This window comes from Prunus mume, linkage group LG5, assembly GCF_029339155.1.
Source record: "Prunus mume cultivar Tortuosa linkage group LG5, ASM2933915v1, whole genome shotgun sequence".
NCBI classification, from domain to species: Eukaryota; Viridiplantae; Streptophyta; class Magnoliopsida; order Rosales; family Rosaceae; genus Prunus; species Prunus mume.
In genome coordinates this window covers 21,819,911-21,839,675 of record NC_142702.1, presented here as the reverse complement: position 1 = coordinate 21,839,675, position 19,765 = coordinate 21,819,911, and the positions used below count along the sequence as shown (strand labels likewise).

General features: G+C 37.1%; 2 protein-coding genes and 1 long non-coding RNA gene across 3 annotated transcripts; 1 reads left to right on the top strand and 2 right to left on the bottom strand.

The window, feature by feature from the left end:
• The first annotated feature begins 281 nt into the window (after positions 1–281).
• Positions 282–4,850, top strand: LOC103332072 (protein REVEILLE 3). The gene is made up of 9 exons (XM_089052232.1): positions 282–754; positions 1,779–1,836; positions 2,176–2,299; positions 2,383–2,559; positions 2,673–2,801; positions 3,079–3,188; positions 3,356–3,419; positions 4,218–4,333; positions 4,452–4,850. The coding sequence occupies exons 1-8, from the start codon at positions 471–473 to the stop codon at positions 4,322–4,324; spliced, it is 1,053 nt and encodes a 350-aa protein (XP_088908358.1). The 5' UTR covers positions 282–470; the 3' UTR covers positions 4,325–4,333; positions 4,452–4,850.
• Positions 4,851–8,041: 3,191 nt separating this feature from the next.
• On the bottom strand, positions 8,042–8,597 carry LOC103332073 (uncharacterized). Its single transcript, XR_016126617.1, has 2 exons — positions 8,460–8,597; positions 8,042–8,316 (listed from the first exon to the last, which is right to left on the bottom strand). It is a non-coding gene; the product is annotated as an uncharacterized LOC103332073 (long non-coding RNA).
• A 3,251-nt stretch (positions 8,598–11,848) lies between these two features.
• LOC103332074 (chorismate synthase) lies at positions 11,849–19,014 on the bottom strand. Its single transcript, XM_008234766.3, has 10 exons — positions 17,994–19,014; positions 17,767–17,865; positions 17,388–17,590; positions 16,887–17,071; positions 16,556–16,664; positions 16,089–16,402; positions 15,326–15,751; positions 14,303–14,384; positions 12,555–14,186; positions 11,849–12,180 (listed from the first exon to the last, which is right to left on the bottom strand). Exons 1-10 carry the CDS (start codon positions 18,059–18,061, stop codon positions 12,020–12,022), a joined length of 3,279 nt encoding a protein of 1,092 aa, XP_008232988.2. The 5' UTR covers positions 18,062–19,014; the 3' UTR covers positions 11,849–12,019.
• Positions 19,015–19,765: the final 751 nt, after the last annotated feature.

Below are 19,765 nucleotides of genomic sequence, written 5' to 3'. Positions count from 1 at the left end.
TTCCACTTTGATTTTTAAGATTTTAATTATAGCAATTTAACTCTTGTAATTTGATGTCTATCGTAATCGAAGGACACGTTCAAATTCCTATTAAATTTCACAATGGAGTAAGCATGAGTCTGTTACTTGTTTAGGATTAGATTGAAATTGGAATGTATTCTTAAATTGTCCAAATTAAAGTTACGTAAATCAAAATGAAAAAATCATCAAACTATAAGGACTGAAAGTGACTTTTTTTCTTATAATTTATAAATAAATACTTAAATAGGTGGAACTGCCAGAGGCGGTTTCATTTCTACACCACATTTTCCTACCAAAACAAAGACACCAATACAAACTAAATTGTCAAGCAACAAAAAACCCACATTTCAGAAAACAGAGAAAAACGCTTTCACTTTGTGTGGTTTGTTTACAAAGTTAACAGCTTTGAAGTTTGAAGCTCTGAGATTATAGGCAGCTTCTTGTAGCTTATGGTGTCTGTGAACCCAAACCCAGCTCAAGGTTTTTACTTGTTCGATCCCATGAATATGGGCCTTCCGGGTCTCAATTCTATGCCACCGCCGACAGCAACTGCTACTACAGCTTCGGCCGCGACCAGTACGACGGCTTGTACTGCGTCGTCCACGCCCACGAACGCCACGTCGTTGCTGGCCGAGGATCAAAGCAAGAAGATCCGGAAACCGTATACGATTACCAAGTCCAGAGAGAGCTGGACGGAGCAAGAGCACGACAAGTTTCTCGAAGCTCTTCAGCTGTAAGCCAGCTCAATTTTATGTTATTACTGTTGTTTTTTTGGGTTTATGTTTGCGAATTTGGGCTCTGTTTTGTTGCTCAAGAAAATTGGGGACAGGAAAATAGATGTAAAAGCTTGGTTTTTTTATATTTTGTTTCTCAATATAAGAATTAAATGGAAAAGCTTTGTTTTCAAATTAAATGACTGAACGATTGGGGTTTGGAATGGTTTTTTTTTTTTTTTTTTTGGAGTAATGGATTATTTCTTTTTCCTTGCATTTCTTACTAACCAAGTAGAGAATTGGAGTTTATTACGGTTGGATATTTGGTACTTATAATTATAGATAATTTGGTGGGTATTACTAGTCAATTTACGCTCAATATATTAATTTGGCTAAGTTGGAGTTAGAAGTTTGTCCCAAGGGGTGAGTTTTTTGGGTTTTGGACTAGTGGGCTAGCAGCTTTCAAGTATAAGAGAAATGAGACCTTGTATATTGTGAACGTTCTTTTGTACCTTAGGCCGTATTTGAAATTAATATATCGGTTTAGTGGATCCAATTGATCGGATTAGGTTCATTTAAGTGATGAATTTATTTTATACAAGTTTCAAATCTTGAACATTTCTTTGATTTTGGAATTTCATTCTTGATACCAATTTTTAGGTAGTACTAGGTGCTTTACATGGTTTGGTATCCAAGAAAATTGAGATACAAAAGTGGTGGGGGAAAAGAAACCAAAAATCGTACTAAGCTTGTCTAAGTGGAGTTTACTGTTTTCTCAAGTCGTAATTTTTTTTTTTAATTCCTTATATATTTAGATTTGTTGAATGTATATTTAGCAAGTCATTCCTCCTTGTTTACAAGGAATTAAATAGCATTGCTCAGTAGGTCGCCCCAAAAAAAAAAAAAAAAAGATAGAGTAGAAAACTTGAATGTATGTTTAATTATTTTCATGCAAGTCATTCCTCCTTGTTTATATTTTCTTTTCAAAAAAATTCGTCCTTGTTTATGTTTCATTCTTATTTTTGTTTACTTGGCTCGACTTAGATTTGATCGTGACTGGAAGAAGATTGAAGCATTTGTTGGCTCAAAAACGGTTATCCAGGTGACTACTATTTGCAGATAGAAAATAAACAAAAACGTAGGATAAATATAATACCTTTTTTTTTTCTTTTTCTTTTTTGGGTTATGAGGTTTTTTCATTGTCTTTCTTGGGTGTATAGGAAAGAGTCATATGAATACTGGAAGAATATCAAAACATTTTGTAGGGTTCTGCAAGAATGCCTCTTAAAATTTCATGGTTGTAGCATCTATAAGTGATTATGTATATCACTTACCTTTAGTAGGCCTTTTAAATTTCTTTTGGCTCTCTTTTGGCTCCATTTCAATTCATATATGAAATACATGTCTTCACTGTATTAAAGGTAACTGTCATTCCTGTCAGATACGTAGTCATGCACAGAAGTACTTTTTAAAGGTTCAGAAGAAAGGGACAAGTGAACATGTACCTCCACCTCGGCCTAAGAGGAAAGCGACTCATCCATACCCACAAAAGGCTCCAAAAAGTGGTAAACATAGTCAACCATTGTTTTATTGGAAATTTTTCTTATGGTTTTAAAAGAATTCTCGTTCATAAGTTAATTTCTTGCAGCTGCAGTTGTATCTCCAGTTGCTGGGCAGTTTCAATCTTCATCTGCTTTGCTTGAACATGGATATGTTTACCAGCCAGATTCTTCATTTGCGCTTGGAACTCCAGTTACCAGTGCGACTTTATCTTCGTGGAGTTATAATTCTGTGCCTCCAGTCAATGTGTCACAAATAACTAAAGGTTTCAGCTTTTCCTGCCTGTCTTTGTGACTTATTCTTGATTGATTTAACCATAACAAGTTGTTCCTCTATTTTGTTAAAATATGATTTTTTTTTTTTCGTGTTATTTATTAGACGATGGAAGGTTAGCGGGGCCAACTGTTGCACATAACTCTTGCTACAGTAGTAGTAATGAAAGCAACCCAACAACTTGGCAAATGAGTGAGAAAGTTGATCGAGCAGATCCTGGCCAGCCACATAGAGGTTTAAATTCTTTCTCTTTTTTTAAATATGTCTTTGTTATGTTTGAATTAAGAAGTTTTATTCTTGTTAAAATTATATCAACTGCTTAAGGAGGTGATATTGGAGTGTAGCCTTTGACATCTACATTCTATCCTTAACCAGTTTCATACAGTAAGATGTTGCTTGCATGAAACTCAGAATCAGATGTAGATTCTTCTCTGGTATTGCAATGTTCATCAGCTGTCCATGACATTTGTTTCAATTATATTGGTATTAAATTTAGTTCCTGTATGTGCAGTTTTGCCAGATTTTGCTCAGGTGTATAAATTTATCGGCAGTGTGTTTGACCCCAATGCGACTAGTCATTTGGAGAGATTGAAAGAATTAGACCCCATAAATTTGGAAACCGTAAGTTGATTTTAAAATCTTTGTAACCAATTTTATTTATTTATTTGGCCATTCATGTCATTGAAAGAGTTCGCATTTAGACTCTAGTTTTAGAACAGTTGTTTGGTCTTGCTCTAACTGCTGGGGAAGGTGCTGATTTACTCAAGTGTTATTTGGATCCTTCCCAGGTACTTTTGCTGATGCGGAACCTCTCCCTTAATTTGACAAGTCCAGAATTTGAGGATCATGTAAGTATTCTCTTTCTCGGCTAAAGCATTTCTTTCTTGACAGACGCAACATTCTAATTGTTTGTCTTCTATGGTTTTAAAACTTTGGCATGAGTGAGTGGAGCATAATCCTTGCATCTCATGATAACATTTTCCTTTGTGCTTGGTTGCTACTAAACTGAACTTTCAATATTGCACTATTACACCTGACAGTCTACTTCATTAAGATAACCTGGTAAATTCTATTTAGCTCACAGATAGGTTAGGTTCATGCTGACCCTACATGGTAATAGTTTATTGGTATTATTTCATCATGGAGCTTCAGAGTACGAGGAATGCATGTCTCTGATGAGAACAAAGTAGTTGTTGAAGAATTTCTGCCCATATTTTGTGCATCTAGCATCACACAGAAGTCTCCTAGTTGAAGTGTGAAATTTATTTATTGATTGCTGGTCCAACTATAAAGATTAAACATGATGCTTTTGTTCACAATTCAGCTATTGCCTATTATTCCCTACTTACAATTGGCAAGCTGGTTGCCACACAAGTCAATCATCTACTTGGTTGAATTTGTAAAATGATTATACAAGACTGTTACATCCATTTTGTTGCATAAGAAGATTGATTCATCTGAAAAAGTGCTTTAGTTTCTAGCTTGGGACAAACTTTTCTATGCTTTGCTTGTCTTTGAGCCTTATGGAACAAGTCATGTCAATGCTTTTCACTCTTCACTTTAGAATTAGCGTCTTTCCTAGCAAACATATTAGATTTTACTAAATTTATATTGTGATTTGCATATTAACGGCTCTCTTTGTCTACACAGAAAAACTACTTTCATCATATGATGCTGACTCTGAGAAAGCTAAATCTGATAGCAATTGCAACTTTTCTTGCGTTGGTAAATCAGAGAATGCTATCCTATCTGCTTAGGAAATGAAGGTAAATGGAATTTCCTCTCTTTTTGTTTTTATTTCTGAAAAGATAGAGAAGGCAAATGGAACTTTTCAACTCCTCTATATTTGCAACTAATATCTACCCATTGTTGAACTCTTAACAGTGGATTCCAGGGCAGGAGTGCTGAGTGACCAAGTTCACTAACAGTTGTTATAGTGCAGAGAGGCTTTGTATATATGTAGAATGCGCGGTGACGAGTTTTCGAGAATATATCTGTTACTATGTAGCTTGTCGAAGTACCAACCCCAGTTTTGTGTGCATACCGTACTTTGAACCTTGTCATCAAGGAATGTGGGATGATACAGTCAACTTCAATGTTTGTCCCGGAGGCTGTCTTGTATAGGGTTTCGGGTATATGGTTGTAATATTTGTTTTTTGTTTTTACATAATGTGGAATAAAAGTAGGAGCTCAAAATGGTAACAATAAGAGAAATCTGCTACCTGTATGGTTCCTGTGCCTCTTACACCATGCAAAATGGTTCCTTAACCAAAAGTTCTTGCATTTTGGGTGTTCCTCGTTGAGCTTTCTGCGCTTAAATCAAATTTTGTTTAGAGCTTATGACACTTCAATACATGGAGCATAAATATCTCTTGCATATGCAATTTGTTTAAATCATCTTGCTTTCTGACCAGATCAACGTTCACTTTCAAATGTGCATGACAGGTTGTAAATTGTGCTACGGGTGTATTCAATTTGGAAGGGATTTTAAACGACTTTAAAAAATCCAAAGGTATTCAATCAAGATTTTAAAAGAGTATAAAAATCTGAGTGTATTTAATCTAATGACTCCTACAAAATCTAGCTGTATTAAAAAATCTAGCCTTACCCCATGATATTTTGGTGGATTTCAAATATTTCCATGGTGCACCCACCCATCCAACCCACCAAAACCCCTCCCATCACCGCCACCACAATCATAACACCTCATACGTTGAAAAAATTCATCAAAGTTTGTACTTTGTAATAAAAAGTCTACAAATCCATGAAAGTCCGTAGGAGTCTATAGGATTCCCCCAAAGTCCACGTGGAATCTACAGGAGTTTATAGAAATCCATGAAATCTGTCACTTAACAAAAGCCTTTCAAAATCGTCTGAGATCTTATTGAATACACCCTTAGGTATTTAACTTATTTTGAAGGCAAGGCAATTAGGGATCATTAATATGGGTCGTAGGCTCACCAGCATGTACAATAGAATTCTCAATACTCGTACACCTGTGACAAGTCTTACGCACGCAGACTAACCTCGCTAAGGGTCTAGGAAACATTCCGTCAAGAGTGCTCAGGTTCCAACATATCCAAGTATCACGAAATTCCAAGTATCCAATTTCAGTATTCCAAATCTAGGGAGGTACATAGGGTAGTGCTTATAGCACTTCAAATTGACATAAACTACAATCAACTCTCATTCCATAATCTCATTACCGACAAACCCATGTACCCCACACATAATCAAGCATAGATAAAAATCCTCGAAAATAGTATATATATCAACTCAAGATAAATCATAATATGCCAATAACCAAATGTATTTCAATTACTTTATAGAAATATCATTCTTCCACAATTAATTATATAATAAACTTAATAAATAAATAAATAAATAATTATGCATAGCTTTCTGTCATAAAAATAATGTTTATTATTTGATAATAGAGTCCACTCATAGATAGTCCACGCTGCTTGACCTTGAAAGGGTCCTGCCTGTTGCGTACGCTGGGTCAGAGTATCTATTTAAAGACATGAGGGCTAGATTAGAATAAAGTGCTTCGAATGAGAACTTTAAAATAAATTCCTAGGTTTTCCCGGGATTCGAGTGTGTGCACGATAAACGAGAAGTTCCTAAGGTCCAACTACGTGTTTCAAATGGTGGAATAGCCTCGGGAGATGCTCGGTCAACCGAATAGTCAAACTTTCCAATTTTGGTCAACCGGGCCCGGGGGGCCCAAGACCTCCAATTTCTGATTTGAAAGCTCCTGTGGGTTCCATAAGGTTTATTATACATGTCCTGTAAATTTGGTCCAATCGAAAGGTCTGATCACTCGTGATCGGACGTTATCATTTAACCTAATCTTTGAATCATTGAATCGAAGCATCTGGGACTCATTCACGATCCGCGAATTCCTACATAATCCTAGAGATGCCTAGATCAACATATTTTGAAATGAAGTCAATTCAATGATCCGAACAAATCGAATCCGGATAGCACCTAATATACGTAATTCGATCGACTGTCAAACGATAATCAAATTCAAATCCAAATATCCAATTCAAATTCAAACAATAATATGGGGATCATTTTAGGACCAAATGGGTCACCCAAACAGGACACACGCGCCGCCACACGCACCGGCAGCGCGTGGGTGGCTTGAGAAAATTCCAGCTACCGGAAAATTCTCAAATCACACAACAATAACAGAGCAGCAAGTTCCAAATATTACTACTCTTTAACAGCATGGAGGCAAATACAGTTGAACTGATCGGTTGTCACATTTAAACTGCACTCCCACTCATAACAAAAGTGTGCAAGATTCATAATTATACTAAGGAAAATTCTAACTAATCCTCCTAATAAGGGAAAACTTACTATGCATCAATTCCATATAATTAGTATAACTATCTGCCAACAATCCACAACGTAGTTACATAGAGAACACTGTTTCTTGAATACATACGTACTTGCAAGAAACCCTCCTGCTTAAAAGGGTCAACCCCCAGAGATGGATACCACACCTGAAAAAAGAAACTTCCAACCAGAATAAATATCGTAGTACAAATCAATGTGAATAGACCTCACATATGATAAAGCTAAACACAGTATGATATCAAAGCCGTAATAGCAGTTTATTACCTGCATTCCTCGGTGGCCATAATCTAACATGAAACTTCCTCAATAAGATTTGTTTTCTCCTCCGATTGACCACATGTAACCCAAAAATAATTCAATAGAATCAGTAAGCTCCCTCTAACGTTCATCAACCAAATCAAGAAGTGAAAGCTCCCCATTGACACTCTGTATTAAACACCTAGAAAAACATTTTTTCAGAGGCATGTGTCTGCTGCAGAGAGCTATATACATCATTCTCAAGAGCATATACCTTGCAGGCCCTTGGGGATGATTTGATATTGCAATGGTGGCCAGGCCATAGAGAATGAAACTGAAAAGGTTTCTACAAAAAATAATTCATTATCTAAGCTTTTTTTTATTTCTTGCTTATCTTTTTTGATTGATCCTTCGACTTGGCATTGTTATACCTGATATCAGCCGAAGAAAGATAAAAAAGTGCATCGGTGGCCATGATGAGTGTTTGAGTTGCACCTGCATATTAGTAGTTAGGCCTACTTTTTTCATCCAGCTTACTGAACTCTTTCGGGGCAAAAATGGGCAACAAAGGATTCAAGGATGACTGGGATTGTCGTTGTCTTAATGCGAAAGTTCTTGATCCTGATGGTAAAGTTTTGCCAGCTCAAATTTCCAACAAGCTTAAACAGGTTGGACTGACAATGTGGCCGGCAAGCCTCCATATTTGTTGTTCTGGGAGGGTTTAGGAGGAGGTCCAAAACATGCAGACGTAGACACTTCATAAAACACAACGGTATATTTTATTTTTGGTCAAACATGAAAGACAACAGGGTATAGCAGACTAGAGTTGTGCTTAGCAGAAACTTGAGACTATAACTTTGACCATGTGAGGTGAGGTGAGCCGTTTAACCATAACAAATGAAGAAACTTGTATGAACAAAAGAGACCAACACTCGAATAAATAGATTACAATAGTAGGACGATACAGCCCATTCTTGAGTTTTGATTACAATAAAAAAACATATCAAAATAAGTTCTGTTTTCATGCCATTACAAAAGCACAGTCAACCAGACCACAAATATCTAATCTTAAATAAGCTAAGACAACACTAACTAGCCTGCAAGGTCTTCTCCTCATAGCATGATTCTTCACTCGACAATTTACCTGTCCCAAAAAATACATAAATAACAAAATTCAGATTTTTATGCATGTGTAATGTATGTTTATATAACACACAATATAACTGTATTAGGTAATAGATTAAGCATATATAATGCAGAGAAGTAAGTAGGCGTAAAACTACTTACAGAACAAAAGCACCAAGCACATTTGCATGCAGGGTGTTGTCACATGGGTGAGATGAGTGAGACAGTCTAGTATCGCAGTCAAAGAAGCGAGTATGAACATGTTTGACGTCCCTTCCCGTTGTTGTGGTCGGTGGTGAGATTTCAAAGGTTAACGACATAATGCGCACCTTCTCAGCTTCAGACATTCTAGGTGCTTTAATATATAAGCTCATAATTAGGCAGACTTTCAGACCTTCTATATGAACAAAGCAGTGGTCATATGTTGAATATATATCACGAAAATCAGCAGGCAACTTATCCGCTTCAGCTAGAACTTGCTCCAGTGGCAATTTTTTAATAACAGACACATGATCAGGCGCAACAGAGTGGACAACAATGGCATATCCACGCTGTTTCCTCTTATAACTGAACATGAAAGATTCATTGTCATCCAACAGGAGCAAAGCTTTTCCTTCAAAAGGAAGAGGACGATCGGAGAAAAAAACTAGGAGTCCCAACTTCTATCCATTTTGGATGTTCCTCTTCACTAGTGTCAAAGCCATATACCATACTGGTCCGAGTCGACAGAAGGATAAAACTATCCACAATTGCACAAGAGAAGTCTCCATAGCTTCCACCAGGCTCGAGAATTGAAGGTGCGGGAAGGGGAGACCATTTCTTAGAGTTGGGATCGAAAACCTGAAAATATGGAGGCTTTTTATTACATAAGATCGTCTCACCCCAAACATACGCTCTCGGCCCCTCAGTTTGATCGTGGGATTCGGATCCCGAGTCTCAAATCCATATATAGCTCTACTCGCATCTGGTCCGAATCGCCTATGGCTGCACTCGGCCACGGTTGAGAGGCGGGATTACGCACCTCCGCCGAAAACAATTTGAGATCCAAAGACACCGCAACCCATATAGCCGGGAAGATACTCGCCGGTGAGAGAAGCCCGATAGCGTAATTCACTATTGCCCTTGGAGCAAGCCGCGCATTCGGTTCTGGTTGTCGTATCATCCGGATGGTTTAATTCACTACAATCCTCCTTGTCGTCGTCGGGGGCTTTGAGGGTTTTGGAGGACCACGGGCATTTGCTTCTATAACCATCACCACCAATAGCAGTAGGATTAGTAGGAAGATCGGGATCACCAATAGCAGTAGGATTAGGATTAGTAGGAAGATCGGGATCAAAGCGGCAGGAGCATGATGAGGAAAACAAATAGCTCAATTTGATGGAATTAATAACGTAAGAAACAGTCTCAACCTTCAAAACCATGGAACGTATGTATAAGGACCTCTCATCATTCGACCTTAATGGTCCCGTCAGACCTTCCATACCGCTGCCGCCTGCCTCAGTGCACCGCTTGCTGTTATGCTAGCAACCTTCTTTCTATCATTCCCTTTGGACTTTTTCTCTTTTTTTTAATAACGTGTGTCATTTTCTTTACACTTAAAACAATATTATTAATACTTGAGACAAACTAACTTTTATTTTCCAAACTTACCCTTATTAAATATATTAACTTTCATGTTTCCTCCAATTTATCCTTTAATTTTTTTTACAATTTTTTTACTACCTTGTTAAAAAATTAATTTAAGGATTAACTACATTTTAGTTCATAGAGGTTTAGGGTTAGTATCGAAATGGGCCCCGAGATTTCAATTTCATACCCAACATATCCAAAGATGACCAATTCAACCCGTCCGTTAGATTGACTGTCTGGTCAAACGTTAAATGCTGATGTGTCAACTGTGGGACCTGCCACAAACCATGACAACCCATTCCAACTAGTCCACGTGAAGGGCATTTCAGAAATAAAATTAAAGAATAATTTTTTAAATATATATTTTTTTTTTCAAAACCAAAAATCAAAAACAAAAAATCCCAACTAAAACCCAACTAAAACCTAGAAACTCCTAGCTACACTTGTGAATCATATATTGGCTGCCTTTCTATTTCATTCAAACAGCTTCCCAAAACGACAACCACACAACAAAAAAAAGCTAACGCACCATTGAATCTGACGAGGAGGCATCGATCGCCGACGTTGAGGGTGAGGTTAAAGTCCTCATCCACCAAAAAGTTTCAGAAAAACTCAAGAACAAAATTTCTAGTATTCTTAAGAATTTCATATCCAAACAGTAACTTTCCCAGTAAATCAGAAAGGAAAAAAAAACATCAAATAAATCACACTGTCCACCACTTCACTGACTACAAATCCCAAACCCACCTCCAAAAAACTCAGAATTACCCAAAAAAATAAAAACATAAACCAAAATGAAAAAACAAACAAGCAATCAAAAACAATAACCTTCACCTCCTTTGCAAATGCTTAGACCAAAGAGCAATATAACCCTGCACAAATCACAGCCCAACCCAGTTTTGTTAGGGCAATTGATAGTGATTACAGTTGGTTCCCCAGCCTTCTCTGCTTGGCTAATTACCACAACATCCTCATGCAAAATGCCCATTGCTTTGCTTTCAGCTACCTACCGCTATTCCAAAAATGCCCTTCACGTGGACTAGTTGGAATGGGTTGTCAGGGTCTGTGGTGGGTCTAATAGTTGATACATCAACATTTAACATTTGACCAGATGATCAATCTAACGGACGAGGTGAATTGGTCATATTTGGATATGTTGGGTATGAAATTGATGAAATTGAAGTATCATGGCCCATTTCGATACTGACCCTTAACCTCTAGGAAATAAAGTTAATCCTTAATTTAAAAGTGATATATCATATATTGATGAAGAACCACGCGTGTGGTGAAAAATTCAAATTCACGTGAAAACAAATATGTATGAACATGCCTTGGTCTTGGATGTATGTTGATGTGGAATTCGCTGGAATGATTTAGATATTCCAAGAATTGTTTTTATTTATAAATTTGTAATGTTTTTACCATCTCATCCATTTCTGCCACATGGAACTAATTTTTAGGTTGTTTCCTGATGTCTTTTTTTTAATAATTTTTTTTGTTGTTAAAAGACTAATTCTACGGCAATTGGATTGATTGTAATTTTGAATATATATATATATATATATATAATTGACGTTTTTTTTTTCTTATTTAATTTTTAACAAGATGACAAGAAAGTTGTAAAAAAAAATTGGATAAATTGAAAGAAATATAAAAGTCAATACATTTAATAAGGGTAAATTAGGAAAACAAAAGCTAGTTTGTCTCAAGTATTAATGACATTATCTTAAGTATAAATAAAGTGACACATGTCATTAGGAAAATAAAGAATGTTCAAAAGAAAAGATTAGAGAAAGTTGCTATCAATTATCAGAAACAAGTTTAGATTGATTAGGGGAGTAGTTGATCCCATATCCTCACGCAATTTCTGACTTTTACGATTCATGACTTTCCTCATTCAAGTAAGTATACGTGCAATCAAATTAATTGCCAGGTGAAATGCTAATTGCAAGAAAAATCCATTAATTACACTAGCCTCAAGATCCCATTTGAAATAAGCAATATTAAACACATGGCCCGTCCCTTGAATTGCACATCTAGCCACGAGACTCTCAATACAATGAGATATGCACAAGTTCAAACATCTGAGTAAACTACCTATACCCGAAACCCATGTCAAGTTCATGTCCGTACATCCCTTGAGTATGTCCACCAGCAGCAAATGGGCGAATCTGTTTCGAATTTGACCTTAAGTCCATCTCCATGAGCCTTTGGAGTACCTCTGGATGGTTGCTTCCACCAGCAACCTCAGGAGCTGAATTTTAAAGAACGTCAGTATATATACCACATGCAATTTCCAAAATAAAGTATAGCTTGTTCAATGTTTATAAAGCATAAAACTGAAATTCCAGCAAAGGAAAGAAGATTTCAATCGATGTTGAACTATATAGAGGAAAACAAGAAAATTTACTTATGCAATTTTTGGAGGTTTAAGAAGGCAGAATATGAAAGGGCTACAAATATATTGTCAGAAACTTTGGGCTTTGAGAGGAGAAATACAAGTAAACGTGCACAATATCTGTCACAAACCACTTAATGGATGCATTCGCATAAAAATTCAGAGTATCATGCAGACACAATAAAATCAACCAGAAGTACTAACAACAGATGCAAAGAGAAGTGCTTTACCAGGTGACGGCATTCCATGACCACCAAAGTTGGGCTGCCGGGGACCATAAGGAAAACCTGGCATTGGGTTCATTTCTTGCATAAAACTATTCACCTGACTGCTTGGATGAGCAGGAAGAGGTGCACCCCGGTTGGGATGAGGAGGCAGGGGTTGAGCATTGGATAATCCTTGTAGCAGGTGAGGTGGAGGAAAGTTGCCTGGTAGGTGCATCTGTTGCAACATAGGGTGATGGGCATGAGCATCAAACCCAGATTGCCCGGCGTTTGCATGATGAAAAGGTGGACGAACCATATTTGCATGAAATTGATGGTTTGGTGGAGGATCACTTCGGATAATGCCCTCTGGCGCCATAAAATTCATCTGAGAATTGATATTAGCGGGATGAGAATCTAATTGATGGAACAAGGAACCCCCATGATTCAACTGAGGATGATGGAGCTGTTGAGATGATGGCTGAACATGAAGGTTCTGATATGGGAGATCAGGCTCTCTCATATCATAAGGACCACGAAGAAAAGGCGGACCTTCTTGGCTTACCATGATACTCCTTTCATCTTTAAAGGCCGAATTCATAGCTGCCAATTTTTCAGCAATGTCAACTTGTGTGTTTGGGGAGGAGAACAATTTGTTTTTCACTAGATTCCCAGAAGACATAAAATTTTGGATGTTCAATGGTTCACTCACTGTAATTAAGCTATCCTCTTCAGGAAGTCGAAAATCGGCAGGCCCATCAAAGACACCAATCTTAGACCCCAAGTCCGTTCCGACCTGTGATGAACCTAGTTCAATTTGAGGATTGTCAAAGCCTAGCAACCGCTCTTCTATCTTATCTGATTTTGTTTGCTTCCTTCTATGTGCTGTCAAGTCATTACTACTATGGCTAGTTGTGTTCGGTCCAATTTCATTTGCAGATGGAAGAGGACTGTTATCTATCACGGGAAAAGGTAACCCCTGAGGCTCTACAACATCTACCCTTGCAGACCCAATTGGGCCCCTTTTAACAGAAACCGGAGCGCCAACTGATTGTAACTCTTTCATAAAAGCAGTTCCAAAGAGTGTTTCAAGAGTCAGACTCTTCCCTGAATCAGAAGCATTTTCAGCATTGTCCTCTTTTGAACTGTGAACTGCACTGCCAATAGTTGTTCCTTCCATGTCATGTAATTTTTCAAAAAATGTTGTTTCTTGATTAGGGGATGGTTCCATATCTTTCAAGCCTGTTCCCTTCTGCAACAGTGAAAGTAGGTGCTGGGATGCATGATTATCGACATTAGCTTTCAGCTGCTCGGGCTTTTTACCAGGTAAAGCCCACCTTTGAACAGGGGGCTGCAAGTTTGGACCACTTTCACTAATTTCAGACAGAATCGATTGTTCAAGGTCTTCACAAGTAAGGACCGCCGAAACTGCCTCTGGTTTATTTTTTTTAAATGGTTGCTTGGTGTTACCAACTGTTGGAGATACTAAATCTGATGTCATAAGCCTGTCTGCCGGTTCAGAGTTTTGGGAAGAAAAAGTAGGAAGACTGTGATCATGTATCCCATCAGAAATGTGGGGTCCACCTTTTTCACCACCAACGATCAATGAAAGTAAGTCATTTCGCCTTCCAGATGAGAGATCATCACCAGATTTCTTTTCTGCAGTAAGATTGAACTAATTAGAGCTTAAATGTACATTTCCCATTCCAAGTATAAACAATTGATGTTGGAAAGCATTTTGAACTTTAAAGTCCAAAAGATCAATGGAAGCAGACCTTCTTCATGAAACCAATGAGCAAACTTGGAAGACTGAACAGTGTCAGGGCTCCATGTCTCATCTGCTTTACTATCATGATGCTAAAGAAGCACAAAAGATATAAATGAGACTCGTGATTCAAGCTAATGACTTCGTCTTCATTTAAATGAGAAAAAAAACACAAACACTGACACATATGCCAATAAGGATCAGATGGATGTAAAGCCATGAATTGCACAGTTAAAAGTGATGTGAGGGCCCTTCCACTTAGAGCATCCACAATCATGCTCTCTATTTTTTATTTAAAATTTAGCTAAAAACACTAGAAGCTATTTTAGGAGCTCTCTATAAAATTTCAACTCCAACCATACTCTCTAGTTTAAAGAGTCATAAATGTTTTTAATAAATTTTAATTCAATTTTTGAATAAAATGTAGACACAAAAGCAATAATTAAAAATAGTTGGCATAAATGCTTAAAATAATATTAAATATAGAAGCATTTAATTATAGGGAGTCACTAGGAGTACTTTCTCTCTCCTCAGATTTAGGAGCTCCTAGAGGTCTCCCTATTTTAGGAGCTAGATAGAGAGCATGGTTGGAGGTGGGTTCTTTCAATTCCTCCCTAAATTTTAGCTGAGGAGGTGTTTTAAGGAGCCCATTGTGGAAGCTCTTAACCAAGGAAAAGCAATGTGAAAGAGAACATGCAGATGGATGCTTGCAACTAAAAAACAAAAAAACTCACCTGGACCTAAATTGGACCCTAAGAACGCCAAAATGGAAAACTTCTTTGCTAAACATAATTCTAATGGACCCTATCAATAGCAGGTTTCAGTACAGTAATAGCATGTTAAATGCTCGCACAGATGCAAGATAGATACTGGGTTCAGGGGATCACATCATGGTATGATTTTATGGTCATAAAAAATCAGAAAAAATCAAGACCTTTGTGAACTTGAAACTCGTCCTGAGTAGTAATCTTTGCAAGTATTTATGGAAAAATCTATAAATACAAAAAGAAACACCATTGGACACCACAATTACCTCACTTATCTTAGAGGAGCCAACACCATTTAATGCTCCAGCACTGCTAAAGAGCTTTTCCAGTATTGATGTAGAATGACCTTCATTGGATTCACCAACAATCTTATTCCCAGCCAGCTTTTCAGCATTGAGATCAATCACTTCACTATTTTTTGAGGCTTCTAAATCTTGCGATGTATTCGATGTATCGTATAATTGACTATCAATGCCAATCATCTTATTATAGGCACCTTGGGGTGGTGACAAATTTGGATTCTTCTCACTCATGCTATCAACCAAGGCATGAGTACTTGCACTTCCATGTTGCTGCTTGCCCAACACCATTTGTTCAGCTGATTGTTTCTCCACTTGATTATCAGAAGTCCCATTTAAAACAAGTTTACTTTTGGCATGCAAAATATTTTCATCAAGTTCAGAACTCCCAACCTATCACAAAGAAGCAACAGATATTCTATTCATAACGGAACCCAACTGAAGGAACATGCAAATATTAGGAAGATTCAATCTTGGGTTGGCATTACTAAATGGTAATTTACTACATGATGCACTGATCAGCATAATTAATCTAAATATAAAAAAAGAGACAAATTTTCAACTATTAGCCCAACATCACATGCAAGTGACAACAAAATGCTTCGGCATTCCTCAACCTAGTATCTCTTGGCACTTCTAGCAAGATTGTTATAATTTTAATTCAATAGATAACATGACCTATGTAATCCTTGAAATCACCACCTCCATTAATGTTATGCACAATGGTTACCTCCACTTCATGGGGATGGCTCAAGGACTTTGCTCCAAGATTTCTTTCCAAGACTGTGCTTGCAAAACCTGGGGGTACAAGAGGTCTGGGTGCAGGAGTTTGCAAGAGAAAAGTAGACTTTTCAGCATCATTATTTGAAGCTGGTGGTATAAGAGGCTCTTCTATTTCACTGCTTCTATGCAAAAGTCTCTTCTCATCTTTGGAATCATCCAACAGTGTGGCAAAGTCAAAATCACCTTTGTTCTTCTCTGGCTTCAGCTTCTGCTTTTCTTGAAATGCTTTCTGCTGTTCTTTTCTCATCAATTCAAACGAAGCTGAGAGGAAATTCATCAAATTTCAAACTTGCATTTAACTGACAGAAAAAACATACTGACCCATACTAGAGACATATGAAAGACTAACAAGAACAGAAGAAAAGTAAAAAATCACTTCTTCTACCAAGCAACCTCAATGACAAGAGCAAGTACCTCTTCTCTTTCTTTCCTCTTCTGCTCTATCCTCACTTGTAACCTCAGACGAACCAAATGTTTCATCATTCAATGAGTCAGTCATCTCCCTCCGCGAGTGAGGTGCTGCCTACAAATTATAGTAAGTTAATGAAGAATAACTAGGAGGGTTTTAATTCGCATTATACTGTTCTTCAAGAGAAAAACTATCTTATCAAAAAGAAAAAGATAGATAAAACTATGCAGCAGCATTTTAAAAGTGGTGGATACTTAAATCCACTACTGCAGGCATTCAGATTCTGAAAATTGTTTACAAAAACACATTCAAGCCACAAATAAGTAAAAGGCTTACCTTGTACGGGCGGGGAGGGTGATATGGCTCGTTGGTTCTATTGAGCTGGTACGTATCATTAGGTCGAACTTTTGGTGCTGATATCCCTGCAGTAAACCCAGCAGGTCTTGGAAAGGAACCACTTCCGAGTAGTCCATCATGCTCAGGAACCTGCCAAGACCGCTTCCCATAATGCCTTCCAGAATCTGTATATCGATACAGTAAATCAACAGGGCAGAAATACAACAGTTCAGAATTGATTTTTCTAGAGAAATAGTCTAGCCTGATATCAGCACTACAGGGGTGGAATAAATGATGATATTGCCACCGAAATGAGCATGACACAGAATGAAGACAAAACATATTTCAATCAGAAATAAATTTCTTGATTTTTTCAAGACAGGAAGTGAACATATTTTAAATACATTTGTAGTTCTACAGAGAAGAGAAATCCATATCAATCCACAACTGGACATCAAAATTCCTATATCAAATACCAATATGAGTAATCTAAAACTTTACCTGAATCCCTATCAGATTGCGAATCACTATCTTTATCACTCCGTCCAGTGGAACGACTTTCCCACCTTCCAGGGATTGCCCGCGAATAACCAGCTACATCCCCTCTCGTGGGTGGGGACGAACCATACTCATTTCGCCTGAAACTATGTGATGACAAACCACTAGATATCCTTTGCCGATCTTTGAAAGCATCCTCGAACTCACTGATTTAAAAAGGAAAATAACTTAAACTAGTCATACATAATGAACAAGGCTTAATATGATATACGAGTAAAGCAGTATTAGTAACCAACCAAACAGCAAAACCAGGCATCTATAATACAAAAATAACTTAAAAAATACAAGCTAACAACCGAACCAATCAAAAGAGGCATATCACCTTATAATTGACTGGTCGAACCCACTTGGCAACTTCTTGCAGATATCTAATTCACAAAACGACAGTAGGAATTCTCTCGTATATGATATTTTCGACTTCCTGGATCATAAGAGGAACAATATTGTTACAGTTCACCAATGACAAAGGAATGAAAAATTCATGAATAGATATACAAGAAGAACTACATCAATTAGTAAAACCAGAAGTGCCAAAGACAAATTTATTACTTTTGAATTTCGTTATCCGTTTCAGTAGGCTGATCTGGTGAGTGCGTGTCTTCATTCTCTAAGCTCATTCTGCAAATAGTCGATGCAAACAGTATATCCCAACTACAAGCTAATCAGAGTGTCCTCCCAACCGTAAAAACAACCACTCTTCAATCAACAGTCACGACTCCAAGCTCAAAAGGCAAAGCCCAAAAACCATATCAACATCCAAATCAACACAAGGGTTTCCTACCTCCACAGGAAGCTTCAATTTAATACATCCACTAATTGCCTAATTGCTACACCAATTCTAACCCAGAAAGTCAATTTGATACACAAAGTTATACAATTCAGTGCAAACAAATTAGTAAGCCCAGCTCAGGCATCACCCATTACCAAATCCCAAATCCAATTTCTCAACTCCCGAGCAATACAAATCAGCCCAAAAAAAGTCTAAGCCACTGCCACTAGACCCTAAAATAGAGCAAATCCATTCTCTGATCCAGCTCTATCTAGAACAATATCCAATACATCCAATATTCCAAAAACCACCGAAACTCTCCCTAATCAATCTTTGTCCAATTCAAAACACCGAAGCACAAATATATACACATACTAGTATGATCAACCTATTCTGCAAATCCAAACTCGAACCTTGCGTGGATTCAAGAAATTTTTATCAAAAAAATCCTCAAATTCTGGTGGGTATAAGCATCAGATGAGCAACAAGCCTAGGGTTTCTTTGCCTTCAAAATATATATTTTTAAGATCTTACAAACCTAAGGTATTATTATGGAGGAACTACCGGGATCCAAATGAAAAGAAAGGGACAGACAGAGAGAGCGAGAGAGACAGATTCACTGAAAAATTAGGGTTTGATTTCTGCCTTGTTCTCCTTTCGATCGAGATGAGAGAGAGAGAGAGTATAAGTGGGAGATTCAGAGCGCGAGAGAGTTGTTTAGAGAGAGAGAGAGAGAGAGAGAGAGACAAAGCGAAGGTCTCCTGTTGCGGAAAAGACCTCCTTCACCTTCACATCGCTGAGAAATAAAATAATAATATTTTTAAATATTATGAAATACGTGTGACGCGCTTCTTTTACTCGTGACCGCTCTCTCTCTCTCTCTCTCTCTCTGTTTTTTGTTTTTGTTTTAATATACTAGATTTTAGACTGATACATGGATATATTGCTTTCACCTCTTTATGTTGATAGAGTCTAGTCTAGCTAGCTCTACCTTCCCTCGCATTTTCCTTTTGCATTTTTTCCTTTCTTTTTCATCCCGCAATGCAATGTGTTGTGATAGTTTTATAGATCTTAAATCAATCGAATTGAAAATTATTCAACTTGTGTCATAACAATTAGGTGATCATGAACGAATCCAGTATTTTAAAATGAACTGAACTGGATTTAGTTGAATTTGGAGAAAAAAAACCGTTTTTCAAGTATGATATATAGATTTTTTATAAAGTATGAAAAATAGACTTTTGAAATACTAATGTTTTTAATGATAATTTTTGATAAAGTATGAAAAATAGACTTTTGAAATAATAATGTTTTTAATGATATTTTTGGTGGTTGATATTCCTTACATCTTAAATAAGCAAACACAATTTTATGAGATTTTAGTATAAATTATACATGGACTTATTGAGGTATCAATACTGGTATAAAATGTATCTTATACTAAAACTGGATTTTCATATTTTGATTTGTTGGGAATTTGATTTTATGGTATTTTTAATTGAATCTAAATGGATGATACTTCCTTATTTACATTATAAACTTAAGTAAATGG